This window comes from Sander vitreus, chromosome 5, assembly GCF_031162955.1.
Source record: "Sander vitreus isolate 19-12246 chromosome 5, sanVit1, whole genome shotgun sequence".
Classification (NCBI taxonomy): Eukaryota; Metazoa; Chordata; class Actinopteri; order Perciformes; family Percidae; genus Sander; species Sander vitreus.
This window is the reverse complement of record NC_135859.1, coordinates 27,759,263-27,779,680: the sequence shown is the minus strand read 5'-3', so window position 1 is coordinate 27,779,680 and position 20,418 is coordinate 27,759,263. Positions and strand designations below refer to the sequence as shown.

At 38.9% G+C, this 20,418-nt stretch overlaps 2 protein-coding genes across 2 annotated transcripts; one reads left to right on the top strand and one right to left on the bottom strand.

Annotated features, from left to right (window-relative positions):
• Window positions 1-35: 35 nt before the first annotated feature.
• pebp1 (phosphatidylethanolamine binding protein 1) lies at window positions 36-5,833 on the bottom strand. Its single transcript, XM_078251344.1, has 6 exons — window positions 5,728-5,833; window positions 4,798-4,872; window positions 2,950-3,134; window positions 2,333-2,442; window positions 1,824-1,924; window positions 36-1,326 (listed from the first exon to the last, which is right to left on the bottom strand). The coding sequence occupies exons 3-6, from the start codon at window positions 3,082-3,084 to the stop codon at window positions 1,109-1,111; spliced, it is 564 nt and encodes a 187-aa protein (XP_078107470.1). The 5' UTR covers window positions 3,085-3,134; window positions 4,798-4,872; window positions 5,728-5,833; the 3' UTR covers window positions 36-1,108.
• vsig10 (V-set and immunoglobulin domain containing 10) lies at window positions 5,343-20,294 on the top strand. Its single transcript, XM_078251341.1, has 9 exons — window positions 5,343-5,640; window positions 5,763-6,074; window positions 8,391-8,696; window positions 13,953-14,243; window positions 16,038-16,322; window positions 16,620-16,733; window positions 16,935-16,947; window positions 18,701-18,840; window positions 18,936-20,294. The coding sequence occupies exons 1-9, from the start codon at window positions 5,589-5,591 to the stop codon at window positions 19,028-19,030; spliced, it is 1,608 nt and encodes a 535-aa protein (XP_078107467.1). The 5' UTR covers window positions 5,343-5,588; the 3' UTR covers window positions 19,031-20,294.
• The last annotated feature ends 124 nt before the right edge of the window (window positions 20,295-20,418 follow it).

The following is a 20,418-nucleotide window of genomic DNA, read 5'->3' as shown; positions in this document are numbered from 1 at the left end:
GTTCAGTCAAGTATCAATGTGATTTTCATCTGATCTGCTTTACACAACTCCCAAGCTGTGTATTTTCTTATAAACCAGACTAGTATGATGCTTTATTATTGCATGCACTTTAATTTTTTTTCCAGGTTAAAAGAAAGCATGAATCTGTCAGAGCTTTTAATTATATTTGTAAATAAAGTGCTCATCACACAAACTAAGGGCGTGTTGTTACATATGTCCGATTAACAAACCAGGACTTCATTAAAGTAGTTTAAGCCTTGATGTCAATGTCTTCACAACATTCTGACAGCACACATGGCTGCTGAAGGGCTCCAATGTCTGACCTTTGAGCTGAAAACTCTTCTTAACTATTGGTCAACTATTGGGGAATACTTGGTCAAGTATTCAACATTTCATATTTACTGTGCAGAAGTGGCCAACTGGTTTTTAAGTACCAGTTATAATATGACAATATATAGTAGTATAATTAACAAATATATAATCAAACAATTGTAAATGAAGCACAGTTTCATGTCTCTCACCTCAGCTAAATTTAAAGCTTAGTTCCTCCAGTCCAAACGTTACTGTACCTGACACCTTTTACAGTAAATATACTTTCTGCAAACGGCTCCTGCAACTGAGGTGCCAAATGTTACCAGCCTCCAAAAATCCAATGGTTCTAATTCTTTAGATATCCATGGAACAAATTTCTCAAATCATTCCTCACATTTATGATTATTTATTATCATGATACGTAATACTAATGCTTAATACTAAGATGTTACGGAGCATCCAAGTTGGCCAAATGGGTGTCCAAACATTAAACAGCCACTGCAGGATCTGAAAACATTTCAATAGATAATGCTATATACTATTTCAGTGTTTACTAGATTTATTGCAGATGAGTGCAGGTGACATTGAGAAAAGCAGTTATTTTTGTCACAGGTAGGCAACAGGGGGGGAAATAATATTCAGTTTCAATACAAAGAAATAATTCAGTGGCACACTCACAAAAAAATGCTTTGTTTCTTTTGGGGTTTTTGCTTCTTTTACGAATGGGAATTTCCTATAGACCACCAGCCTCTGTGGGAATTCCTAGTGCAGAACACTCGAGTCAAGTCTTATTCATTTATTTTCCGGCCAACTGCTCGTACAGTTTGGGGACGTAGTCATCCCACTCGGCCTGGTAGCAGGTTCCCGCCACCGGGGCTCCCAGGTTGTATTTCTGCCTGAAACTCTTGATCTTGAATGTGCCGCGGCCGTCTCCAGACCGGTTAGTTAGGACGGTCTCGGTGCAGGACAGGCTGCCTGGCTGCTCATACACCAGCCACACGTACCTGTGGAGACCTGAGGGGGACAAAGACAGAGGTTTTTAAAGGTTTGTGTTAGAGTGCTGCTGGAAAACAACCTCTTAAAACCGTAAATTATTTATGCCAGGCTACAGATACGGTTTAAGATTAACTTTGGCAAAGGCTGCAGACGTGCCAAACTGCAAACTGGTAGTTAGCATAGACTACATATCTTACATAAATACACAAATGCCCATTATTTCATCTTGACATAAGCAACGTGTATTCTCACAGCAGACCAGTATCATCAAAATAATTAAAAGTATTTCTGACAACCTGCAGACTCCAGGATTACATGCACTATTACTCATTGTGTGTAGAGGAACATTATGCGTCTTACTTCAACCCAAATAAGAGACCTTTTGCAAAAACATGGGACACAAATCCATCCAATCGTTGGTCAAAAAAAATGTCAAAAAAAAGGTTTAACTGGTCAAACTGAAAACCCTCTCTATCCTTTTAATGGTGCTTTTCCTATGCTTCATTCTCTCGTACCTGTGCCCTTGGGAGGACCAGAGCCCACGTAGTCCGATAAGACGCAGCCAGAGGACACATCATTCCCTTTCATATTGACAACCAGAAAGTGGTGCCACTCCCTTGCGTGAGAAAGAAAAAAAAATTATTTATAATGAAATCCAAGACTTGTGGATGCTTACATGGTGAATATTACTTAAGAAATATCTTAAGACACAAAGGAAACAGGGCCCAGGTAGTACTCTAGCACTTTGGTTTGGAGCTCCAGGCAAAATATAACTAAGCATCTATGTATCGTCTACTGTGTGCTCGGCAAGTTACAGCAACAGTGTACATGCACGACGCACAGAAAGTGGGTGGGATGTGGGGTAAATAGGGGCAAACATGAGATGCCCCAGAGCCACTTGACAATTTTATCCTGCCATGGGTCCACTAGGGGCCAGTATTTAAACCATTTTATGAATTCTAAGCGCACAACACATTAATTACGGTATTCGGACTGCAATGTTGCAACCATCCTGCCTTCTCACCTGAATTTCGGGTTTTTCCTGCTGGGAGCGTCAGGGTCGGTCAGGGCCAAAGTGTACAACTTACTGGAGTCACATCCTTCCCACTCCACGCAGGTGGGTCGATTCTGCACCTGCAGGTGAATACGGGTGAGGGTGACGAGAAGTGGTGCGTCAGCGTCAATTTAAGCTTTGGATGCCTGAGCTTTAGCAGCTCTGACGCCCATTGGGGGCGCTATTCGCGATCTGTTACAGCTGCCGACACGCTGGAGGCATTATGTAACAATAATTCATTATTTGCAAAAAGACTGATACCAGATAATGGTATACGTGCAGTTTAATGTCCCAAATTATTTTCCAAAAACTGACTGTCCCAAATGATGAGGGTCTTATTTGAGACAGGTTGCCCTAACCCTTAACCTAAACACATGTTAAACAGGTGTTTAGGTTTAGGCTAAGGTTCATAATTAAGGACATTGTATGGGGAATTTGGGACACTAAACTGCACGTATACCCCAAATAATCAATTACAAAGCAGCGCTTGTTAAAAGAAATAGCTTTTAAGCTAACACAGAAACTACGCTAAGTTAGCTGAGTTGTTAGCTTGGCTAGTCAACATTATTATTAGCTGACTAGCTAACCTGTGTTGGCGTGAGCACTTTGCCAAGCTCGTCGATTTCCACAGAGTCGTATTTAACGGTCAGAGGCTGTGTAGGCTTCTCCTCGACCTCCGGCAGGGCAAGAGGCCCGGTCCACTGGCTCAAATCTACGGGCATTTTTAGACTTGTAGTCCGGTTGCAGACGTTGTTGTTGGCTGTACCGTTAGCTACATGCAGAAACAAAAAAAAAGTGTTGCGTTTAAGTAACACTAGGATAGATAGAACCGGGTAAATAATTTGCGTGTTTAGCTAACAAGTTGAACCATTTGAATCCAAAATATCTTTATTTGTCAATTTGAAAATCAGCCTTAAACGAACTATAGCAGATGTTATTATTTTCTGTAAGTTAATCCTCTACTGTAGCGTTAATAACACCTGCTAGTTTTGATGTAAATTCCCATTCACTACCAAGAGATCATTAGCAAGTTTGTTGCCCGTTTTCACCGTAGTAGTGATATATGCTTACTTTCCTTCGTCAAGTAGAGTGGGATGTAAGCTAAATTAATGATATTTGTCTTGTGTTTAGTAGTACTGTGTGGTGAACTATATTTTCCCGAGCAATCTGATTACAATTGAACGGCGCAAACTGCACTAGCTCCAGGGACCGCCAGAGGGCGCTGACCACGTCTCTTCCACATGGATTTTGGTTTGCTAAACTTTCTGTCAATCAGATCACGTCCTGAGCTCGACCCTCCTGCAGCTCACATGCTCCACACAGTTTCAATCTCCAGACATCCCATTTTTTTAGGAGCTGGGTTTTGACTATGAGAGAGAGATTTTTTTTTCATTTATTGCGTAAATTGATTAATATGTTACCTTAATGCATGAGGATGTGTACTCCTCCTTTTTAAGATGTAATATCATTAATCAATGGTGTCTGTGGTCATCAGTAGGCTGTAGTAGTTTGACGCAGCAAGTTGTATTACATGAATGGTGCCTATTATTATGGCTTTTTGGTTTAAATGTATGCCACAGTACAGACCTCAAAACACACTCATATAAACACAGATTTGATAAGATTTTGTCACATTGATTCCCTGTATGTGCATATGTTTGGTAATGTTGACTTTGAGAATTTAGTGGCCTTAGCCTAATCAAATGAATACAGCAAATTAAATTACACTTAGGCTACATTAAATTCGTTTCTGGCATTATTATGGATCTGAATAGCATTTAAACACTCACAGTCCCTATACTCTCTCATTGCAAATACTCAGATTAGTAAACTACTTATTTACTACATTGTGTCATGAAACTGCTCATTTAGAGTTCCCAGCATGCTTTGCATTTGACTTGATGAGCCAGATTCCAGAATGTTATACATGTATTTTTTAACTGTATGTTAAACCACAGTACACAGCGTATGATATTATCATCCCTTGTGCCATAATCCACGCAATTTTTCAATTAGGGGCCAAAATGGGCAAAAGTCAGATGATATGATATAATATGCTTCATCAAATCACCACAAACCTGTTTTAGTCTATTTACTACAGATTATGTATAGGCTATAATCACAGTTGTACAATTTGTGTGTTTTAGATTGTAATTAATACATCTTTTTAATCTATTTATGACAATTTGGAAAGGTTGCCTTGCTTGATAATGTAGCGTTGCCTATACAACTTAAGCACGTTTCAAAAGTCTGCCAGTTGATTTGCATACCACACAGAAAGGTCAGCATAATTGTAGCCCATAGTAGCCTAGTATAGCTAGGCTACATGGTTTGTAGGTAAAACGCTAAAGCTTGCTAAATCTATTGCTACTGTCCTGTAATAAAAACATATCACACAATCTCATCAGCAACAAAGAAAGAGAAATTGAACATACATGAGTACAATGTTTCCTCAACTGCTGTTTCCAAGGTCAAGAATGAACAGTTGAGCCGGATAAACCTTTACAGATCTGTAAAACAAAGGTTGTTAATGTCTGAGGAAAATGTATTAACACTGCTCAATGATTAATATCATTGCAGTAAACATTTATCTGTCCTATAATGCAGTTTTGTAAAGGTGTTATATTAGCTTGATAATATAGGTTTGGCCTTTATTATTATTATTATTATTATTATTATTATTATTATTATTATTATTATTGTATACAAACATGAGAATGTATTTTCCAGACAACTTCAAAATTAGAGCAATAAATTATGATAGGAAAAAGTTAAGGGAAATGCAGTGCATCAGCTAAAATTAGCTGATGTTGAGTAGCCTATACTATAATAGGCTATAGGTTACTATTAATAATAATCGTGCTATAATAATTAATAAGATGAATATAATAGAATCATTTAAAAAAAATGATGTTGCTGTCCCTTTAACAAGGTGAGGTCAGGGTGTGGTTTATTCGTGCCAAAGTTTCCGGATCAGCATGCTAGTAAACAATGCAGATCCGTCAAATCTGCAGCAGAGGGACAGCAGTCACATCATGTCAGACTGGTCACCTCTGTAGTGTGTTTGCTGTGGTTTATATAGGCCTTTGCTCGGACTGGTGTCCACTGTGTCGCTGTGTGTTACAGACAGGCTCACACAGGTGGACTAGTCAGACAGGTTGGACTGGAAGCCCTTTTGTTCACTAGGCTACTCTTTGAAGGCGATGTAGCTTTTTGTGGAGTTATCATGGAGATAGTCGCAACTGTAGCGCTTCTACACCTGTGTTTGTGTGCGACAGGTGAGTTTTTTTTATTTATTTATTTAGCCTATTGTGACCACACAGCCACCGCCAGGTAACACAGGTGAGTCTGTAAATCCTGCTTACATTGTTTTCTTGTTCTTGTCCTCTTCTTGTCAAAGCGGCAGTTTCGGGTAGTGACTCCACCGAAACGGCCCTGACAGCCGCACCGGGCGACATCGTTCTACTTCCGTGTTACGACGTCGATAATGAAACACCGACCTTAACGACATGGATGAAAAATAGACAAGAAATCATTACAAGTGGCGGTTCTTCCCCGAACCGTTCACCCGCCGGACAGCGCCTCGAAGTGCTGCGTGATGGGAGTCTGAGCATAACAGGGGTGATACCTGGAGATGAGGGCACCTACATGTGCAGCTCCACGCTGCCAGGCAACAACACCTTTCACGCACGTGTTCTGCTGCAAGTCACCCGTAAGTGAATGCTCATAATGTTTAGTAAAGAGACCTGTATGAGGATCCGGGCGGTTTCTGTGTTCACAAAAGTTCCTCTTAAGCAGCAACACAAACTGGTTCTTCCACATTACCAGTCACACACGGAAACAGGTGGCCATATAGTGCGATGAATATAGTGTGTCAAGCCACAAACGATGATAGGCTTCTTAAAGCTGCAACTGACAATAATTTTTCATTATCAATTATTATTTCAAATATTGATAAATCAAGTGACAGAAAATTAAAATTATATATATATATATATATATATATATATATATATATATATATATAATGATTCATTTTGATTTTAAGTAGGGGAGAGTGGGGGCAGTTGCAACACTTTTTACATTTCCTTCAGTTTCTCAGCAACCGTTTGTATTAGAAAGACAAAAAAAATATATTTTCAACCCATATATGTCACCTACCTGCCCATACTGCTGCAACATGTGTACATATGATAATATGGAAGTAATTTGAACTTAAATGGACCCTGAAATTATGTTGCAACTGTCCCCATATATGGGGACAATTGTAACAGTACCGAGGGGCAGTTGCATAATTATTCAATATTTTTTTAGTTTATTTGAGACCAGAGTTATTAAACCACTGAATTGCCTTTTATGCCAAATTTATCTAATTGTCATTATTGTTGTCATGAGGGACAGTTGCAACACCATGTGTGGACAGTTGCATAGGGGGACAGTTGCAACGCATCATTGCAACTGTCCCCCCCCCTCCAAAAGCCATCTTAAAACTTATGATGCTAGCCTAACACATTAGCTTTAACACATGGTACTGAAGTCTGTTAAGAGCTAAGAAACTGCACATTCAAACTATATAATGATAAAGATATATACTTAAACAGTTTAGACAGTATGACAAAAAATCTGGTCGTACTTTTTCACCTTGAATTTCAGTTCTCCCATAAGGAACGATGACATGTGGCTGTTAACTTCCAGGCGGATGGAGGGGCCCACTGAGCATGTGCATTAGGAGTTTCATGACTCTAGCTCATTCCTGATTTGAAGAAATCGGCAATGTTGCAACTGCCACACGTTGCAACCTTCCCCACTCTCCCCTAAACATGCCAAACATTACCCAGTGGCGGGATGTAGCTATATATGTACTCAAGTACAATTTTGAGTTACCTGTAGGCTACTTCCATTTTATGTTACTTTATACTTCTACTCCACTGGAGACAAATATTGCACTTTTCATTCCACTTCATTTATTTTAACATATTTAGGCCAAGTTACTAGCCACAAAATAAAAAATAAAAAAATATGAAAAAAAATTTATGAAAAAATATATTATGATATATTAATATAGTTTAAGCTACCCAGCAGTATACACAGTAATTAAAATTAGCCCTACCTTTACCAGCTGCAACATTAAAGTGATAAACACATTAATAATTATCTAATACATCAATAATTATCATCCAGTCATATTATTCTGAAGTGGGTGATTCTGCAAAATGAGTACTTTTACTTTTAGTACTTTAAGCCTATTTAATGCTAATGCTTGACATTCAAAACATTAATATTGCAGCAATTTTTATTTTGGCTATTTAAAGATATAGTGGATTAATGGCATATGGCCGTGAAAAACGTGGATATTTTACGTATTTGGGAATGGTCTGTGAGAGCAGTGTGGAAGCAATCCCAGCCTAGTTTTTCTCAGTATTTCTAGTACAGCCCCTTTAAGTAAAATATCTTCCTCCACCACTGATTTTACGTAGTTCCATCTTTGTGAGGATTTGCTGCTTTTCTTTGTCTTTAGTTAGTAAAGTGAATGTCTTTGGGTTTTGTGCTGTTGGTTGGACAAAACAAGCTGTTTGAAGAAGTCAGTACATTTACACCACCTTTACCAAACTATAAAATGCCAGAGAAAATAATGCGCGGATGAATCTAGAATGGAATAATTGTTAGATGAAATCCTAATTTAGTCTTTAAAATGTAAGAAAAGAGAGAAAAATGTAACAACTTTAACAAAGTAATATCATCATATGGCCTGTTTTCATCCAACCATCAGATCAAAACCTAAAGATATTCAGTTAAAAACAATGATATAGAACAGAGAAAAACCAATACAATTTGCTTTATGAATGATTTAACAATTAATCACATTTGTTGTAGTGAAAAAGGCACATTAGTTGCAGTTGGTAAATTATTGTGCTTTTAATGTAATGCTTTTTTTTAAAGTAATATTAGGACAGTTAATTAAATGATTTACCCTTTACCCATTACAAACATACTCCTGAGAACAATACACTGTTTGTACTCTTTTCAGGTGGTCCAGTAAATATATCTGCATCCATCAGTCCAGCCACTGCCCTGTCCAACGGGACGCTCATCGTCTATCGGGGTTCGACCGTCTTCTTTAACTGCTCCGGCATCTCGTACCCCTCTCAGCAGCTGACCTGGGCCTTCAGAGGAGCTTCATCCAGCAACGAGTCGCTGGTTTCAAACTCTGAATCCTGGCTGGACTTCAGGATAGAAGACATTCAGCCCAGGGCTCAGGGAGTTTACAGCTGCAGGGCTAACAACACCGTCTCTCATCAGGCAGCCAATAAGAGCACACAGCTGTTAGTATACTGTAAGTAACATGGGGAGAATACCCAGAATACCCTTCCCTACGGTGGCCCTGAAGTGCAAATCACAACAGCAAATAGAAAAACGCAATAGCAAATCATAAAACACAACGGCAAATAGGAAAACAGAACGGCAAATAGGAAAACACGACAGCAAACATGAAAACACGACAGCAAACATGAAAACGCGACAGCAAATAGGAAAACGCAACAGAAAATAGGAAAACACGACAGCAAATAGGAAAACACGACAGAAAATAGGAAAACACGACAGCAAATAGAAAACACGACAGCAAATAGGAAAACACGACAGCAAACATGAAAACACGACAGCAAATAGGAAAACACTTCAATAAATCATAAAACACGACAGCAAATAGGAAAACACGACAGCAAATAGGAAAACACGACAGCAAATAGAAAAACACGACAGCAAATAGGAAAACATGACAGCAAATAGAAAAACACGACAGCAAATAGGAAAACAAAACGGCATTAACTTCTACTGGAAAAGGTAGGGCCTATCTAGCAGAGGACAGAGCCTCCTGATTGGACAGACGGACTGTCTCTGTTAAAAGTAGGCGCTTTTCCGTGTTTTTCACCTCTCCTTCCTGTTAAAAGACACGGAAAAGCGCCTACTTTTAACAGAGACAGTCCGTCTGTCCAATCAGGAGGGTCCATCGTCTGCTAGATAGGCCCTACCTTTTCCGGTAGAAGTTAATGCTGTCGTGTTTTCCTATTTGCTGTCGTGTTTTCCTATTTGCTGTCGTGTTTTCCTATTTGCCGTTGTGTTTTATGATTTGTTGTCGTGTTTTCCTATTTGCCGTTGTGTTTTATGATTTGTTGTCGTGTTTTCCTATTTGCCGTTGTGTTTTATGATTTGTTGAAGTGTTTTCATATTTGCTGTCGTGTTTTCCTATTTGCCGTTGTGTTTTATGATTTGCTGTTGCGTTTTTCTATTTGCTGTTGTGATTTGCACTTCAGGGCCACCGTACTTCTCTGATAGTCCAGCATTGCCAGACCTATCTCCACAGTGTATTCTCTGACTAAAGGACTAAATGTCGAAAAGTATTATTTTTGTGGTTATTTTTATTCATTGGGTTGCACTTCCTGAATTCTCAACACATTTCCTGTATTTTTGCTGACTTCCTACAATTACTCACTGATGCATGACTTTTCTACAGTAAGGCAAGCTCCAACCATATTCAAAGCTTTGATAAAAAGGTCATCAAGTATGACAATATGAAAGTGATATTCACATTCCAATAGAAATAGATTGTTATTAATAAATAATCATGTTCACAATAAAATAGCCCCCCCTGGGCGGGCTGGCTCATACCGAGGCATTTACTATAGTACGTAGGTAATGTAAGCATACACTAGCAGCTAGCATTTCTTTTGCTTAACTAAAGACTTAGTTCAGATTCACCAAAGTCAGACTATAACAAAAAAAACCTAACCAATCGAGACAGCGTTAGACCAGCAACCAACCGATCGAGGCAGCGGTAGAACAGCAACTCCTGTGTTCTGCAAGCTAAAATTACTTTTTTAGTCAGTGGGGTCTGGTGTCTTTGATAGATAGCTGCTTTAGTTCTCTGTAGGAAAGGGCTGTCTGGCAGCAAAGTAAAGTGGTGAAAATATTCTTAAAGGACAATTCTGGCGCAAAATGAACCTAGGGGTTAATAACGGATGTGTACCCACTCTGTCGTTCTCTGGGACATGTTTTCATGCTAATTGATTGTGTTTGTAGCTTGAAAGAAGCTAGCGCGGACCGCTGATTAGCTTACAACACTAGTATTCGGGGCACAGGGAAAGTAAAAAAATAAAAAAATAAATAAATAAAGGCTCAAAATATCACCAAACTTCAACGGTAGCATAATGAGGGTCCCTACATGTTAACCGAAGCATTGAGAACTTTGTAAGTGTACAGACAGTTTATTGAACGAAGAGCTGCGGGGACTCCATAAAAGGGCTACGAGAGAGAGAGAGCTATGCCGCAACAGAGCCTCATACTTTGGGAAACCAGTCATGACTTGCCACTGGCGATGCCAACTAAAATCAAAAGCAATTTGCTCAATATATCTGAAATAATCGCACCGATGTAAACCATAACTTGTCTAGTTTACTTACTCAGTGGATAACTGTCCATCTGGTCCCTCCGGTCTGGGTTGCCGTCTCCAATTTATTTTCGGGTCAAGTACAGCCCTGTTTATCAGAGAGGGGAAATCTTCAGACTGTACAAAACACTGCATCTCTTGGGTGTTGCGACACAACAGGTCCCACTCCGTGCAACACAGACACTCCTGTTCGGTGGCCATAGCTTCACAATGTCCGCAGGTACACCACCAGTTTCCCGAAGTATGAGGCTCTGTTGCGGCATAGCTCTCTCTCTCGTAGCCCTTTCACGGAGTTCCCGCAGCTCTTCATTCAATAAACTGTCTGTACTTACAAAGTTCTCAATGCTTCGGTTAACATGTAGGGACCCTCACTATGCTACCGTTGAAGTTTGGTGATATTTTGAGCCTTTTTAGTGGTACAAAATGGCAATTAGTGGCAATTTTTTTTACTTTCCCTAGCGTTGTAAGCTAATCAGCGGTCCACGCTAGCTTCTTTCAAGCTACAAACCAAAGCCCGTCTACGGAAAGCCGTTCCACTCCCTATTCAGCCCCATTGTACCGAATTTGGTTGCAGTTCCACCAGAGTTCCACTGGGGGTGATCGCGGTCCAGTGCTAAATGAATGGGACTCTATGGAGCTAGACGGCTAAATTTGTCTCTTTCGCCTGATTGTCGTTGAGAAATCTCAGATTTGATTGTAGTTTTTGCAAGTTCAACGTGGATTATAGGTCAAAAGTTGAATGAACGAGTACACTACGAGTGTCCTTTCGATTTCTTACAGGTTGAGTCGTTGTTGCCCATAACACGCTAGCATTCTGCTAATAAATGCTGATTGGTCAGTGAAGGACTGATTATGATCGGAGATCCCGCTTGACGGCATCCAAAGCAGAACCAGAATGTCAGAGTGAATATTTCGGCGTGGTCTTTAAAACATTAGCAAACCTCTTTCTAGCACGTGTATTAACAGGGAGAGGCTAACCTGTCAGCTGTGTTGTCGATGCTTCGAGAGAACAAAGGAAGCGACTCAGAGCTTGCCGTAAAGCAGTATCTCTGGCCGAATATGTGTATGACGTCATTGACTTTTTGAAAGGCTTTTTAGAACAAAAAAGCCACTTTAAAAAAATCGAACACCCAGCAGTGTGTATTTTCTTAGCCTCCCCTTTCGAATGCAACATTCAAATTACTAGACAAAAAATGATATCCTGAGAAAAGTGGATTTTGAGGGGTATAGCTCCATAGAGTCCCATTCATTCTGCACTGGCCTGTGAGCGCCCCCTATATAGAACTCTGGTGGAACTGCAACCAGTTCAGAAGCCGGAAGTAACGAGAGAGTGGAACTTCTTCCCTTATTAGAAATTCTTTGTACAAACACAATCAATTAGCATGAAAACATGTCCCAGAGAACAACCGAGTGGGTACACATCCGTTATTAACCCCTAGATTTGTCTTGCGCCGGAGTTGTCCTTTAATAAAGCGTGCACTTAATGGGTGTCGTTCGATGGTGTTTTATGCCCACAGCGTCTCCTTCCAGGCAGCACTGCGACCGCTGACTTCAAGGCACCTAACCTTAACCCTAACACTAACCATAACCATTGCCTAATCCTAGTGCCTTCCAGGCAGTGCTGCCTGGAAGGAGACGTTGGGGGCTTAAAACACCGATAAACCTCTGGCTCATGACAGTGTGTGTGCAAATGAACAGCTTCCTTCTGTGGCACCATCTATCAGTCTAATGTGTTTTTTTTGGTATTCCGTGGTATGTGGTTATTATACCGTGGCTATGAACCAATCAGATTGCTTGATTTGAGCTACCTGTTTTATAATTGTAGATGATGGTTACACATTTAATTGATTAGGTACCATTTTTATTTTGAAGATGTAGGAATAGTTTCTTGTAATTTCCTAGAAAATGAATGTTGTGTAATTTAAGATTTATTATATATTTAAGTCTTTCAGTCAGTGCTTTTCAGCAATTCAGCTGAACATGCAAACATTTGTCTACAGGCAAGAAAACACTGTATTTGAGGAATAACTTTCCAATAATAACTGCTTAATAAACAAATATTTACTTGGCTTTAAATTGAGCAGACCTTTCGAGGATATTCCTCTGGAAAACAATAACTTCTCTACTCAAGACAACTAATTAAACTCAAACAGTTCTCTGAATTTCCCTTTTAACTACTATCAAATTACGTAGTTCCTTCCAGGTAATGTATTCGGACACTATGAACCTTCAAAATAAAGTATTGTCGATTATTTATAGGCTCTTCAGCGTTGACCTGGATATGTGTAATGAGGTATAATTAATATATATATATATATATATATATATATATATATATATCTCAACTTTCTTTGTGTGAAGTAAACCCTCCAACTATGTACCTTTTTTTAAAGGACAATTCCAGCGCAAAATTAACCTAGGGGTTAATAACACAGAGGTACCGAGTCGGCCATGCTTGAGCTACGTTACTGGTTACACGGCGTTCGTCATTCGACTGGTCATGACTGTTTTCCCAAGATGCCACCTGCCTGTATACCGAACGGTACTGTCTTTATAAACTATCTTTGTAATAAACTGTCTGTACACTTACAAAGTTCTCAATGCTTCGGTTTACATGTAGGGACCCTCATTATGCTACCGTGGAAGTGTGGTGCTATTTTGAGCCTTGTTAGTGGTGTAGAAATAGCGATTTCTTTTTACTTTCGCGTGCCCCGACAACTAATAAACTTTATACGTTAATTAGCGGTTTGCGCTAAAACTGGTCACATTCGATTAGCATGAAAACAAATCCCAGAGAACGGTCGACTCGGTACCCATGTGTTATTAACCCCTAGGTTCATTTTGCTCCGGAATTGTCCTTTTAATAAGCACTGTTAACTACTGTACCTATGCTCCATGAAGAAGATAATGATACCCTGAGACTTTTAAAAGACAAGGGTGAATAACACTGAATGTAATAGAATTGTTGTAGTCAGGAAACAATTTTCCTTATTTATCCTTTATATTCTAAATACCAGTGTAATGAATGCACATACAGAGATGATGGCCTAATTTTGCTTGATATTTAAGTGATAGCAATCACAGTACATAGTTGCTTTCTGTAGTTTTTGTCAATTTACTTACTGATGTTTTTGTCCTGACTAGATGTCCCAGACAGACACCCTGAGTGTATGTGGGCACCAGCAAATGACGCCTCCCACGTCCAATTTATCTGCACCTGGTTTGGAGCGTATCCTCCCCCGACGCTACGCTGGGGGGAAGACCAGGGTGACCACGGAGCTCGCTGGAAAGAAAATGTTTATGCATCAGAGGTGACGGACAGCCTGTCAGTAACGCTGAACCGCTCAATGCTGTCAGACGGGCAGGTGATGAGGTGCATGGCCCAGCACCAAGCGCTCGCTCAGGGAAAAGAGAAGTCGTGTTCGTTTACCCTCAGTAAGCATGTTGTGGTGAAATGAGCCTCTTAACAATCCTGAGATGTACAACTGCTGAATCTTTTATGTTCTTTCCACTTCGGAGCCACACTGACACTCTTCAGTGAGATTGTTGACAATGTTTACTTGCCGTCAATATCCTTAGTATTGACCTTACTTCAATTTAAAGGGTCGGTTCATCCAAATAAAAAATCAAACACATTGTCTCAATTACCACCAGTTGAATATAGCCATACAGAAACTTTCATGTATTCAGGTTTTGAGATCGTTTCAGCCACCCCCACAAGTACAATTTAGGCGGACAGAATTTAGTTTTTGGTTCTCGTATTATTGAAAAATCATAATTTTTCTTTTTAGCAGCAGTATCTCTCTCAAGAAACAAAAAGATTATCTGTGTAAAAACTGTCTGCAGTGAGCTTTGTGAATTATCCAGAGTAACAGGGGCACTTTAGTATGGTGCCTAGGAATGTAGGAAGTTTAGGGTCAACTTGGGTTTATTTGCTGAGGCTTTCAGATATTCGTCTCTGAAATTTGTGCCTCCATTGAAATGGAGGTCAATAGGATTTTCACAGCATTGAGAAACATCTCTCTCCACTGAAGTGTCCCTGTTACTCTGGATAATTAACAACTGGACAGTTTTCATAGGGACTATTTATTTGGTGGAAAGTAGTTCCAATGAAAACTGTTCACAGCTCAGATCTGTGGACTATCCAGAGTACCTATCACTGTTTATGGAAAGAAATATTATTGCTTTATTTTAAAGTAGTAGAAGTAGTTTTTCAATGCTGCAAACACCAAAACAAATATTTTAATCCTTAGCTCCACTCAGCTAAGTCAGAAGGTCAGAAAATCAAATATCAACAATTATCTCAGAGCTTCAAAGTAGATAAATCCATGCAAATCCCAATGTTATAAACTGTATGCATGGGTAGATATCATACACAAATTCTACCAAAGAAATAGTCCCTGTAAAACTGTTGATGGCATGTCCTGTGGACAAATAAAACCCAAGACTAGATACCACCACAAGAAGCACGTGAGAAAAGATGTTTTGTTGAAGCAGGAGAACATTGTGAATAATGCATACTTTAGTTACTGATCAAATGTACCTCCCCCAGTGCAGGAGATGAGCCCTACCTAACAAATTCCAGTCACAATGTATATTATCTAGCTAAACTAAGCTTAACACTGTTTGACTGTCGCAACCCAGGAAAACTGATGTACTGACTATCTGAGGCTCAGATGTTCCTATGTTAAAACAACAGTGCACTGTAATCTGGCTAAAATTGCCATTCTCTCCACATCTTAATCACAGCATACTGTATAAACTTCATTGTAACACCATTAAGATTAAGGGAGTTTGATTTCATAATTAATATTCTCATAACTAGTTTACCTTAGATTTTAAGTAGTTAGGGATACAAACAGCCAGACAGACACAGTTGAAAGTGTGTCCATGAGGACACAGTGTTGCATGCAGGTCATGTAGCGAGTTAAGTGAGTCACCAAGTAAGTGTAAGGGTTATCATCACACAACAGGTTTGCGCAAACCATGATATGATGCAAAAGTGTTTGACGGTTTATAAGCTTGCATTAGCTTATCTGCATTCTTTGATGTTTTCTAAAGCTTTGAAGACAAGGTGCGTCTCTGTCAAATAAGATTAAGGGTTTGATTCCCACTGGGGGCAACTAGAATAATAATGTAAACCTTTATTAGTACTGACTCTTTGGACAAGTCATGTTTTTACTGTGTGTTTACATTGAAAACCGTTCAATGTTTTCCCCTCTCTCCCAGAACCTCCGTACCCCGAAGGCGAGCCGCTGGTCACAACTCTAGAGGCGACCAGCCTAACTCTGACCTGCACTGAGGCCATGTCCATCCCCCCTGCAAACACCACGTGGAGAAAAGGGCTCAAGCAGGAGGTAATTGTTCCCGGATCCAAGTACGTCCTGTCTGTGGAAGGCCCCGTCTTCAAGCTGACCATACTCAACATCAGCAAGGACGACGAAGGCGTCTACTTCTGCCGCAGCGAGAACCCACTCGCCGTCCGCGAGCTGGAAGTCTACCTCACTGTGACGAGTGAGTTTGGGCTTTGGGCTGCAAGATGATCAATCATTTGTTTAAAATGTGCATGCTATTTATTTTTTGTAAATGGGATACAATTTAAGAAAATAATGTAAACGAAAGTGTTAATGTCAGAGAAAGTAACAATGAGTTGAACATACAGTTCACACTACAAATAAAGGGACCAGAGATTTAAACAGTAAGCCAGTCCCTGCAGGCGTCGACTCAACCTCTAGAATGCTGATAAACCTGCTGCTCCACCCTTTTTTCTGCATCATAATCCTCTCCTGTCGTCTTGTTTTGTCTCGACAGCCTCCTCTGCACACACAGGAGCGATCATCGGTGTCTTTATAGCTGCATTGATTGTGGGATCAGCCACAGTCATAGCAAAACTCGCTTACTCCAGCCGACACCGGATTTGCCTGGGTAACTTTTGTCTTATCTTTGCAACATATGCACAGAAGTCAAAAGCGAAAGCTCCACTTTACCTGTGTCTTGATCATTCTTTGCACAGATTAAAATCTCATATACGGTATCTGTAAAGTTGTATATGAGAACTGACAAAAATTATTAATCATAAAAGTCCACTAATACTAATTTCACAATTTCTGTATATTTTTGTTTCAGGAGATGGCTTTGGGTGAGTATCTCACATTTAATTATCTAATTAGCACTGCATGTTTATTTAAGTCACCCAAACCATTAAATGAAAGGGATTCAAAATATCTCATGACCTGCAATCTGGGTTTCATTTTATTTATCTTGCTTAGTAGTTCCTGCAAACGCCTGGCCAACTGTCGTGCAGACATTCTCATGTCTTTACATTACATTTAGTTGACATTTGCTTTTATCCAAAGCGACTTCCAATAAGTGCATTTAACCATGAAGGTACAAACTCAGAACAGCAAGAATCACGTAGAAGTACATACGCTTCAAATCCATAAGCCAAACTACAAAGAGCCATATGTTAGTGCAACATGTAAGTTTCGAGTTTTTTTGCTTTTACTATAACCATCATCTTCTAGCCTGTGACTGAAGATGTGTAGACTTTCAGCTGTCCTGATGTCAATGGGGAGCTCGTTCCACCATTTAGTCATGTTACAATACTATCTTTAAAGCTAAAATTGAAATAAATTTCATTTGTTGCAACCGTAAACATCATATCTCTGAATTAAGCAGCCCAAGCTTCTCTCTTGTCTCACTATTTGACACTAGTGTTCAGTAATCATAAATCCATCCGAAAAGAAGCACAGATGCCAATTTCTGCATTTATTGTGCCCTTAATAGACCATACTGCTATGCAGCTGCAAGGCATATTCTATTAAAGAAGTTTAATAGATCAGACACAGTCAAATGATTGCTAATCATACTTTAATCTCTCTTTCAATATTATTCTGTTGTCACTGTTGCACTGAGAAATACTGATTTTCCATCCTCAGAATTCAAAAAAGTCCCTTTTGTACATTCCTGTTTGTTCCCATTTGCACAACATATAAAAAGTGGTAAAGACGAGACAAATGAGACTAATAATAGTCTAAAAAGCTATTTTTTAGGTGTTTTTGTACACGATGATGCAACAAAACAAGTCACCATGTTGTTCTTAATAATTTCCAACTGCATCAGAATCAGCTTTATTGGCCGTGTATTGTGTACCATAGAAGGATAGATTAGTTAAACATTTTGGGGAATATGCTTATTTGCTTTTCTTTTGCGTTATCTGAGAAGACTGATACCACTCTTATGTCTATACACTCCTACATTTCCATTGTGCTCTGCAGTTTGGGACAAATGTGTCAACATCAAGCAGTTATTTTTGCATAGTGGCATCTTTGAGTAAACTTAAAAGGTACCTAGTGAAGTTTTTTTCTTGTCAAACGACATTATATTGTTTACATTCAGTGTTTTTAACCAAAACACATTGTGTATATGTTGTGTATATGTTTGAATGCAATAAAACACGCGGAGCAGATTTGTTTGCTTGTTTGCTTGGAATTTGGACATAGATGTTGACACAAAAAAAAAAAATAGATGGATGGATGGATGGATGGATGGATTTTATTAATCCCACATTGGGAAATTACTCAGTTACAAGTAGCAAGTTACCAAGGACATACACACATACTCACTCACACACAAACCGAAAAATATAACTATACTAGAAATAATAAATAAGATTAAAAAAATAAGATGAAATAAAATATATATTTTTTACCAGTAAAGTTTAGATGATATAGCTGTGTAAAAGTAGCCTGAGAGCCAGACTAATCTGCAAGCTCATGTTTCATTTGCACATTTGTCTTGCGATGCCAGGCTAGTGTAAAATTGTCTCAGGTATTTATTATATATTTCCTGCAGGCGCACTCTAATGTCCCAATAATGTTTCTGCTGTCTAGGCAAATAGAGGACAGTGGAGAAGTGCTAAGTCTGGTGGATTCCGACGACGAGCAGATCTTTCAAGATGCCGTTCCCCGGCTGCCTCCGTTAACCAACGGACACCACACAACGCTCGTCCAGATACATCGGATCCCATCAAGTATGACCTCATCATGGCAGTTTTACATTGATTTAATGGTTTGTAATGACGGCGTAAAAATGTTTGGTAATGTAAAAATGTACCTCTTTGTTTAGGCGAACATGAGGATACAGAAACAGCTGACACAAGCCCACAGCAGCAGGAAGATACTATACAGAGAGAAGAGCCAGTGGATCTTGTATCATTTTAGGTATTGGGTGTTTTAGAGATAAGTGTTTTATTTTAGGTTAATACTATTCACTCCCAATGACAATGTGAACAGAATCGGTGGAGGACACGTGTAAAAAAAGATTTTTTTTTTAAACATGGTTTTGAATTTTTGTAAGCATATTTTTATGATTGATTTGTCTGTACAGCATTTTGAATATGTAGCTCTGATGTTGAGATATGTGCAGTAAATGAAGCTGCTTAAACTAAATGTGATGTGACAATGGCTTTGGTCATTCATAACTTATTGATTTACGTACATTCCCACTCTGCACATAGCATTTACGATAGTCATAGTTAATCTCTGACTATCGCAGTCTAGAATGCAACTCTAGACTGAAACCATTTTAAAAATGTGGTGGAGTTTTGTCAGTAAGTCTCATGTGTGTACGATGTAATGAAGGTTAAAAACAACTGAAACGTGTTTTTGTTTTCTCATCTTCTTGAAATCAAGTTTACATGAGATTTGGGCAATGGCGAGAGTGAGGGATATCACTAGATTTTTGACTTGGTATGTCAATATCGGTAATATAACAATATTTTGGGTATGACTGTTCTTAGTAAATATTTAAACTAATCTGGAAGTGAAATCACTGGCAATCGGCATCCAAAAATGGTAGCAGTAGCCTGTAAGAGAAGAAATACGAAAATGGTCTTACTATAACGCAGTGTCGGACAAAGTAGTTAGAGCTGAATTTATTAAATAAATAATCAATTACTTGATCTACAGAAAATGATTCAGCAATTATCATGAAAACAATAGTTAGTTGCAGCACTAAAATTGATTGTGTGAAGTGAATGACAACACTGTATTCAAAGTGATCATTCTTTTCCAAGTAAAATGTCTAAAGCCAGTATGCCATTTTAATGGCTGCACCATCACATCAAATGGAAATGTCTATGTTTAAATAATAAATAATCCATGCAGCACTTTTCAGAATCTCTCTAAAACAGAGATATATGTATTAAAAATACAAGGCAATGTAATTAGTTGTTTAGCACATTTCACACACATAGGCAAGTGCTTTCATAATAAATTACAACATGAATTGATAATGATTGAAAGGACATACTTGGACATCCATCTTAATTTTTTTTAAATATAGTTTATATTTTCTAAATCATAGTAGGCTATGCAGCATTTGTTATTGGTTTGACGTCTATGATTGCTTTTTTGTACTTGGTTTTGGTTTAAGTAGTTGAAGTTAAAATAAAATAAAGTAACACACTTCTGTAGTTCAGTCTGACATTTGGACACTTACTCTTTTTTTCAATATTGTGATCTTGGCAAGAAAAGAAAATGTATATTCCTAATTTCAACTAGCTGACCATCATTTTTATTAATTACATCACTGGATGACGTCATACGTG

Coding starts and splice junctions, on each gene's coding strand:
- vsig10 (XM_078251341.1), top strand. CDS start 5,589: ATGGAGATAGTCGCAACTGTAGCGCTTCTACACCTGTGTTTGTGTGCG. Junction 6,075..8,390: donor TGTTCTGCTGCAAGTCACCC/GTAAGTGAATGC, acceptor TACTCTTTTCAG/GTGGTCCAGTAAATATATCT. Junction 18,841..18,935: donor GATACATCGGATCCCATCAA/GTATGACCTCAT, acceptor CTCTTTGTTTAG/GCGAACATGAGGATACAGAA.
- pebp1 (XM_078251344.1), bottom strand. CDS start 3,084: ATGCCCGTAGATTTGAGCCAGTGGACCGGGCCTCTTGCCCTGCCGGAG. Junction 1,925..2,332: donor AGGAAAAACCCGAAATTCAG/GTGAGAAGGCAG, acceptor TTCTCACGCAAG/GGAGTGGCACCACTTTCTGG. Junction 1,327..1,823: donor TGGTCCTCCCAAGGGCACAG/GTACGAGAGAAT, acceptor TGTCCCCCTCAG/GTCTCCACAGGTACGTGTGG.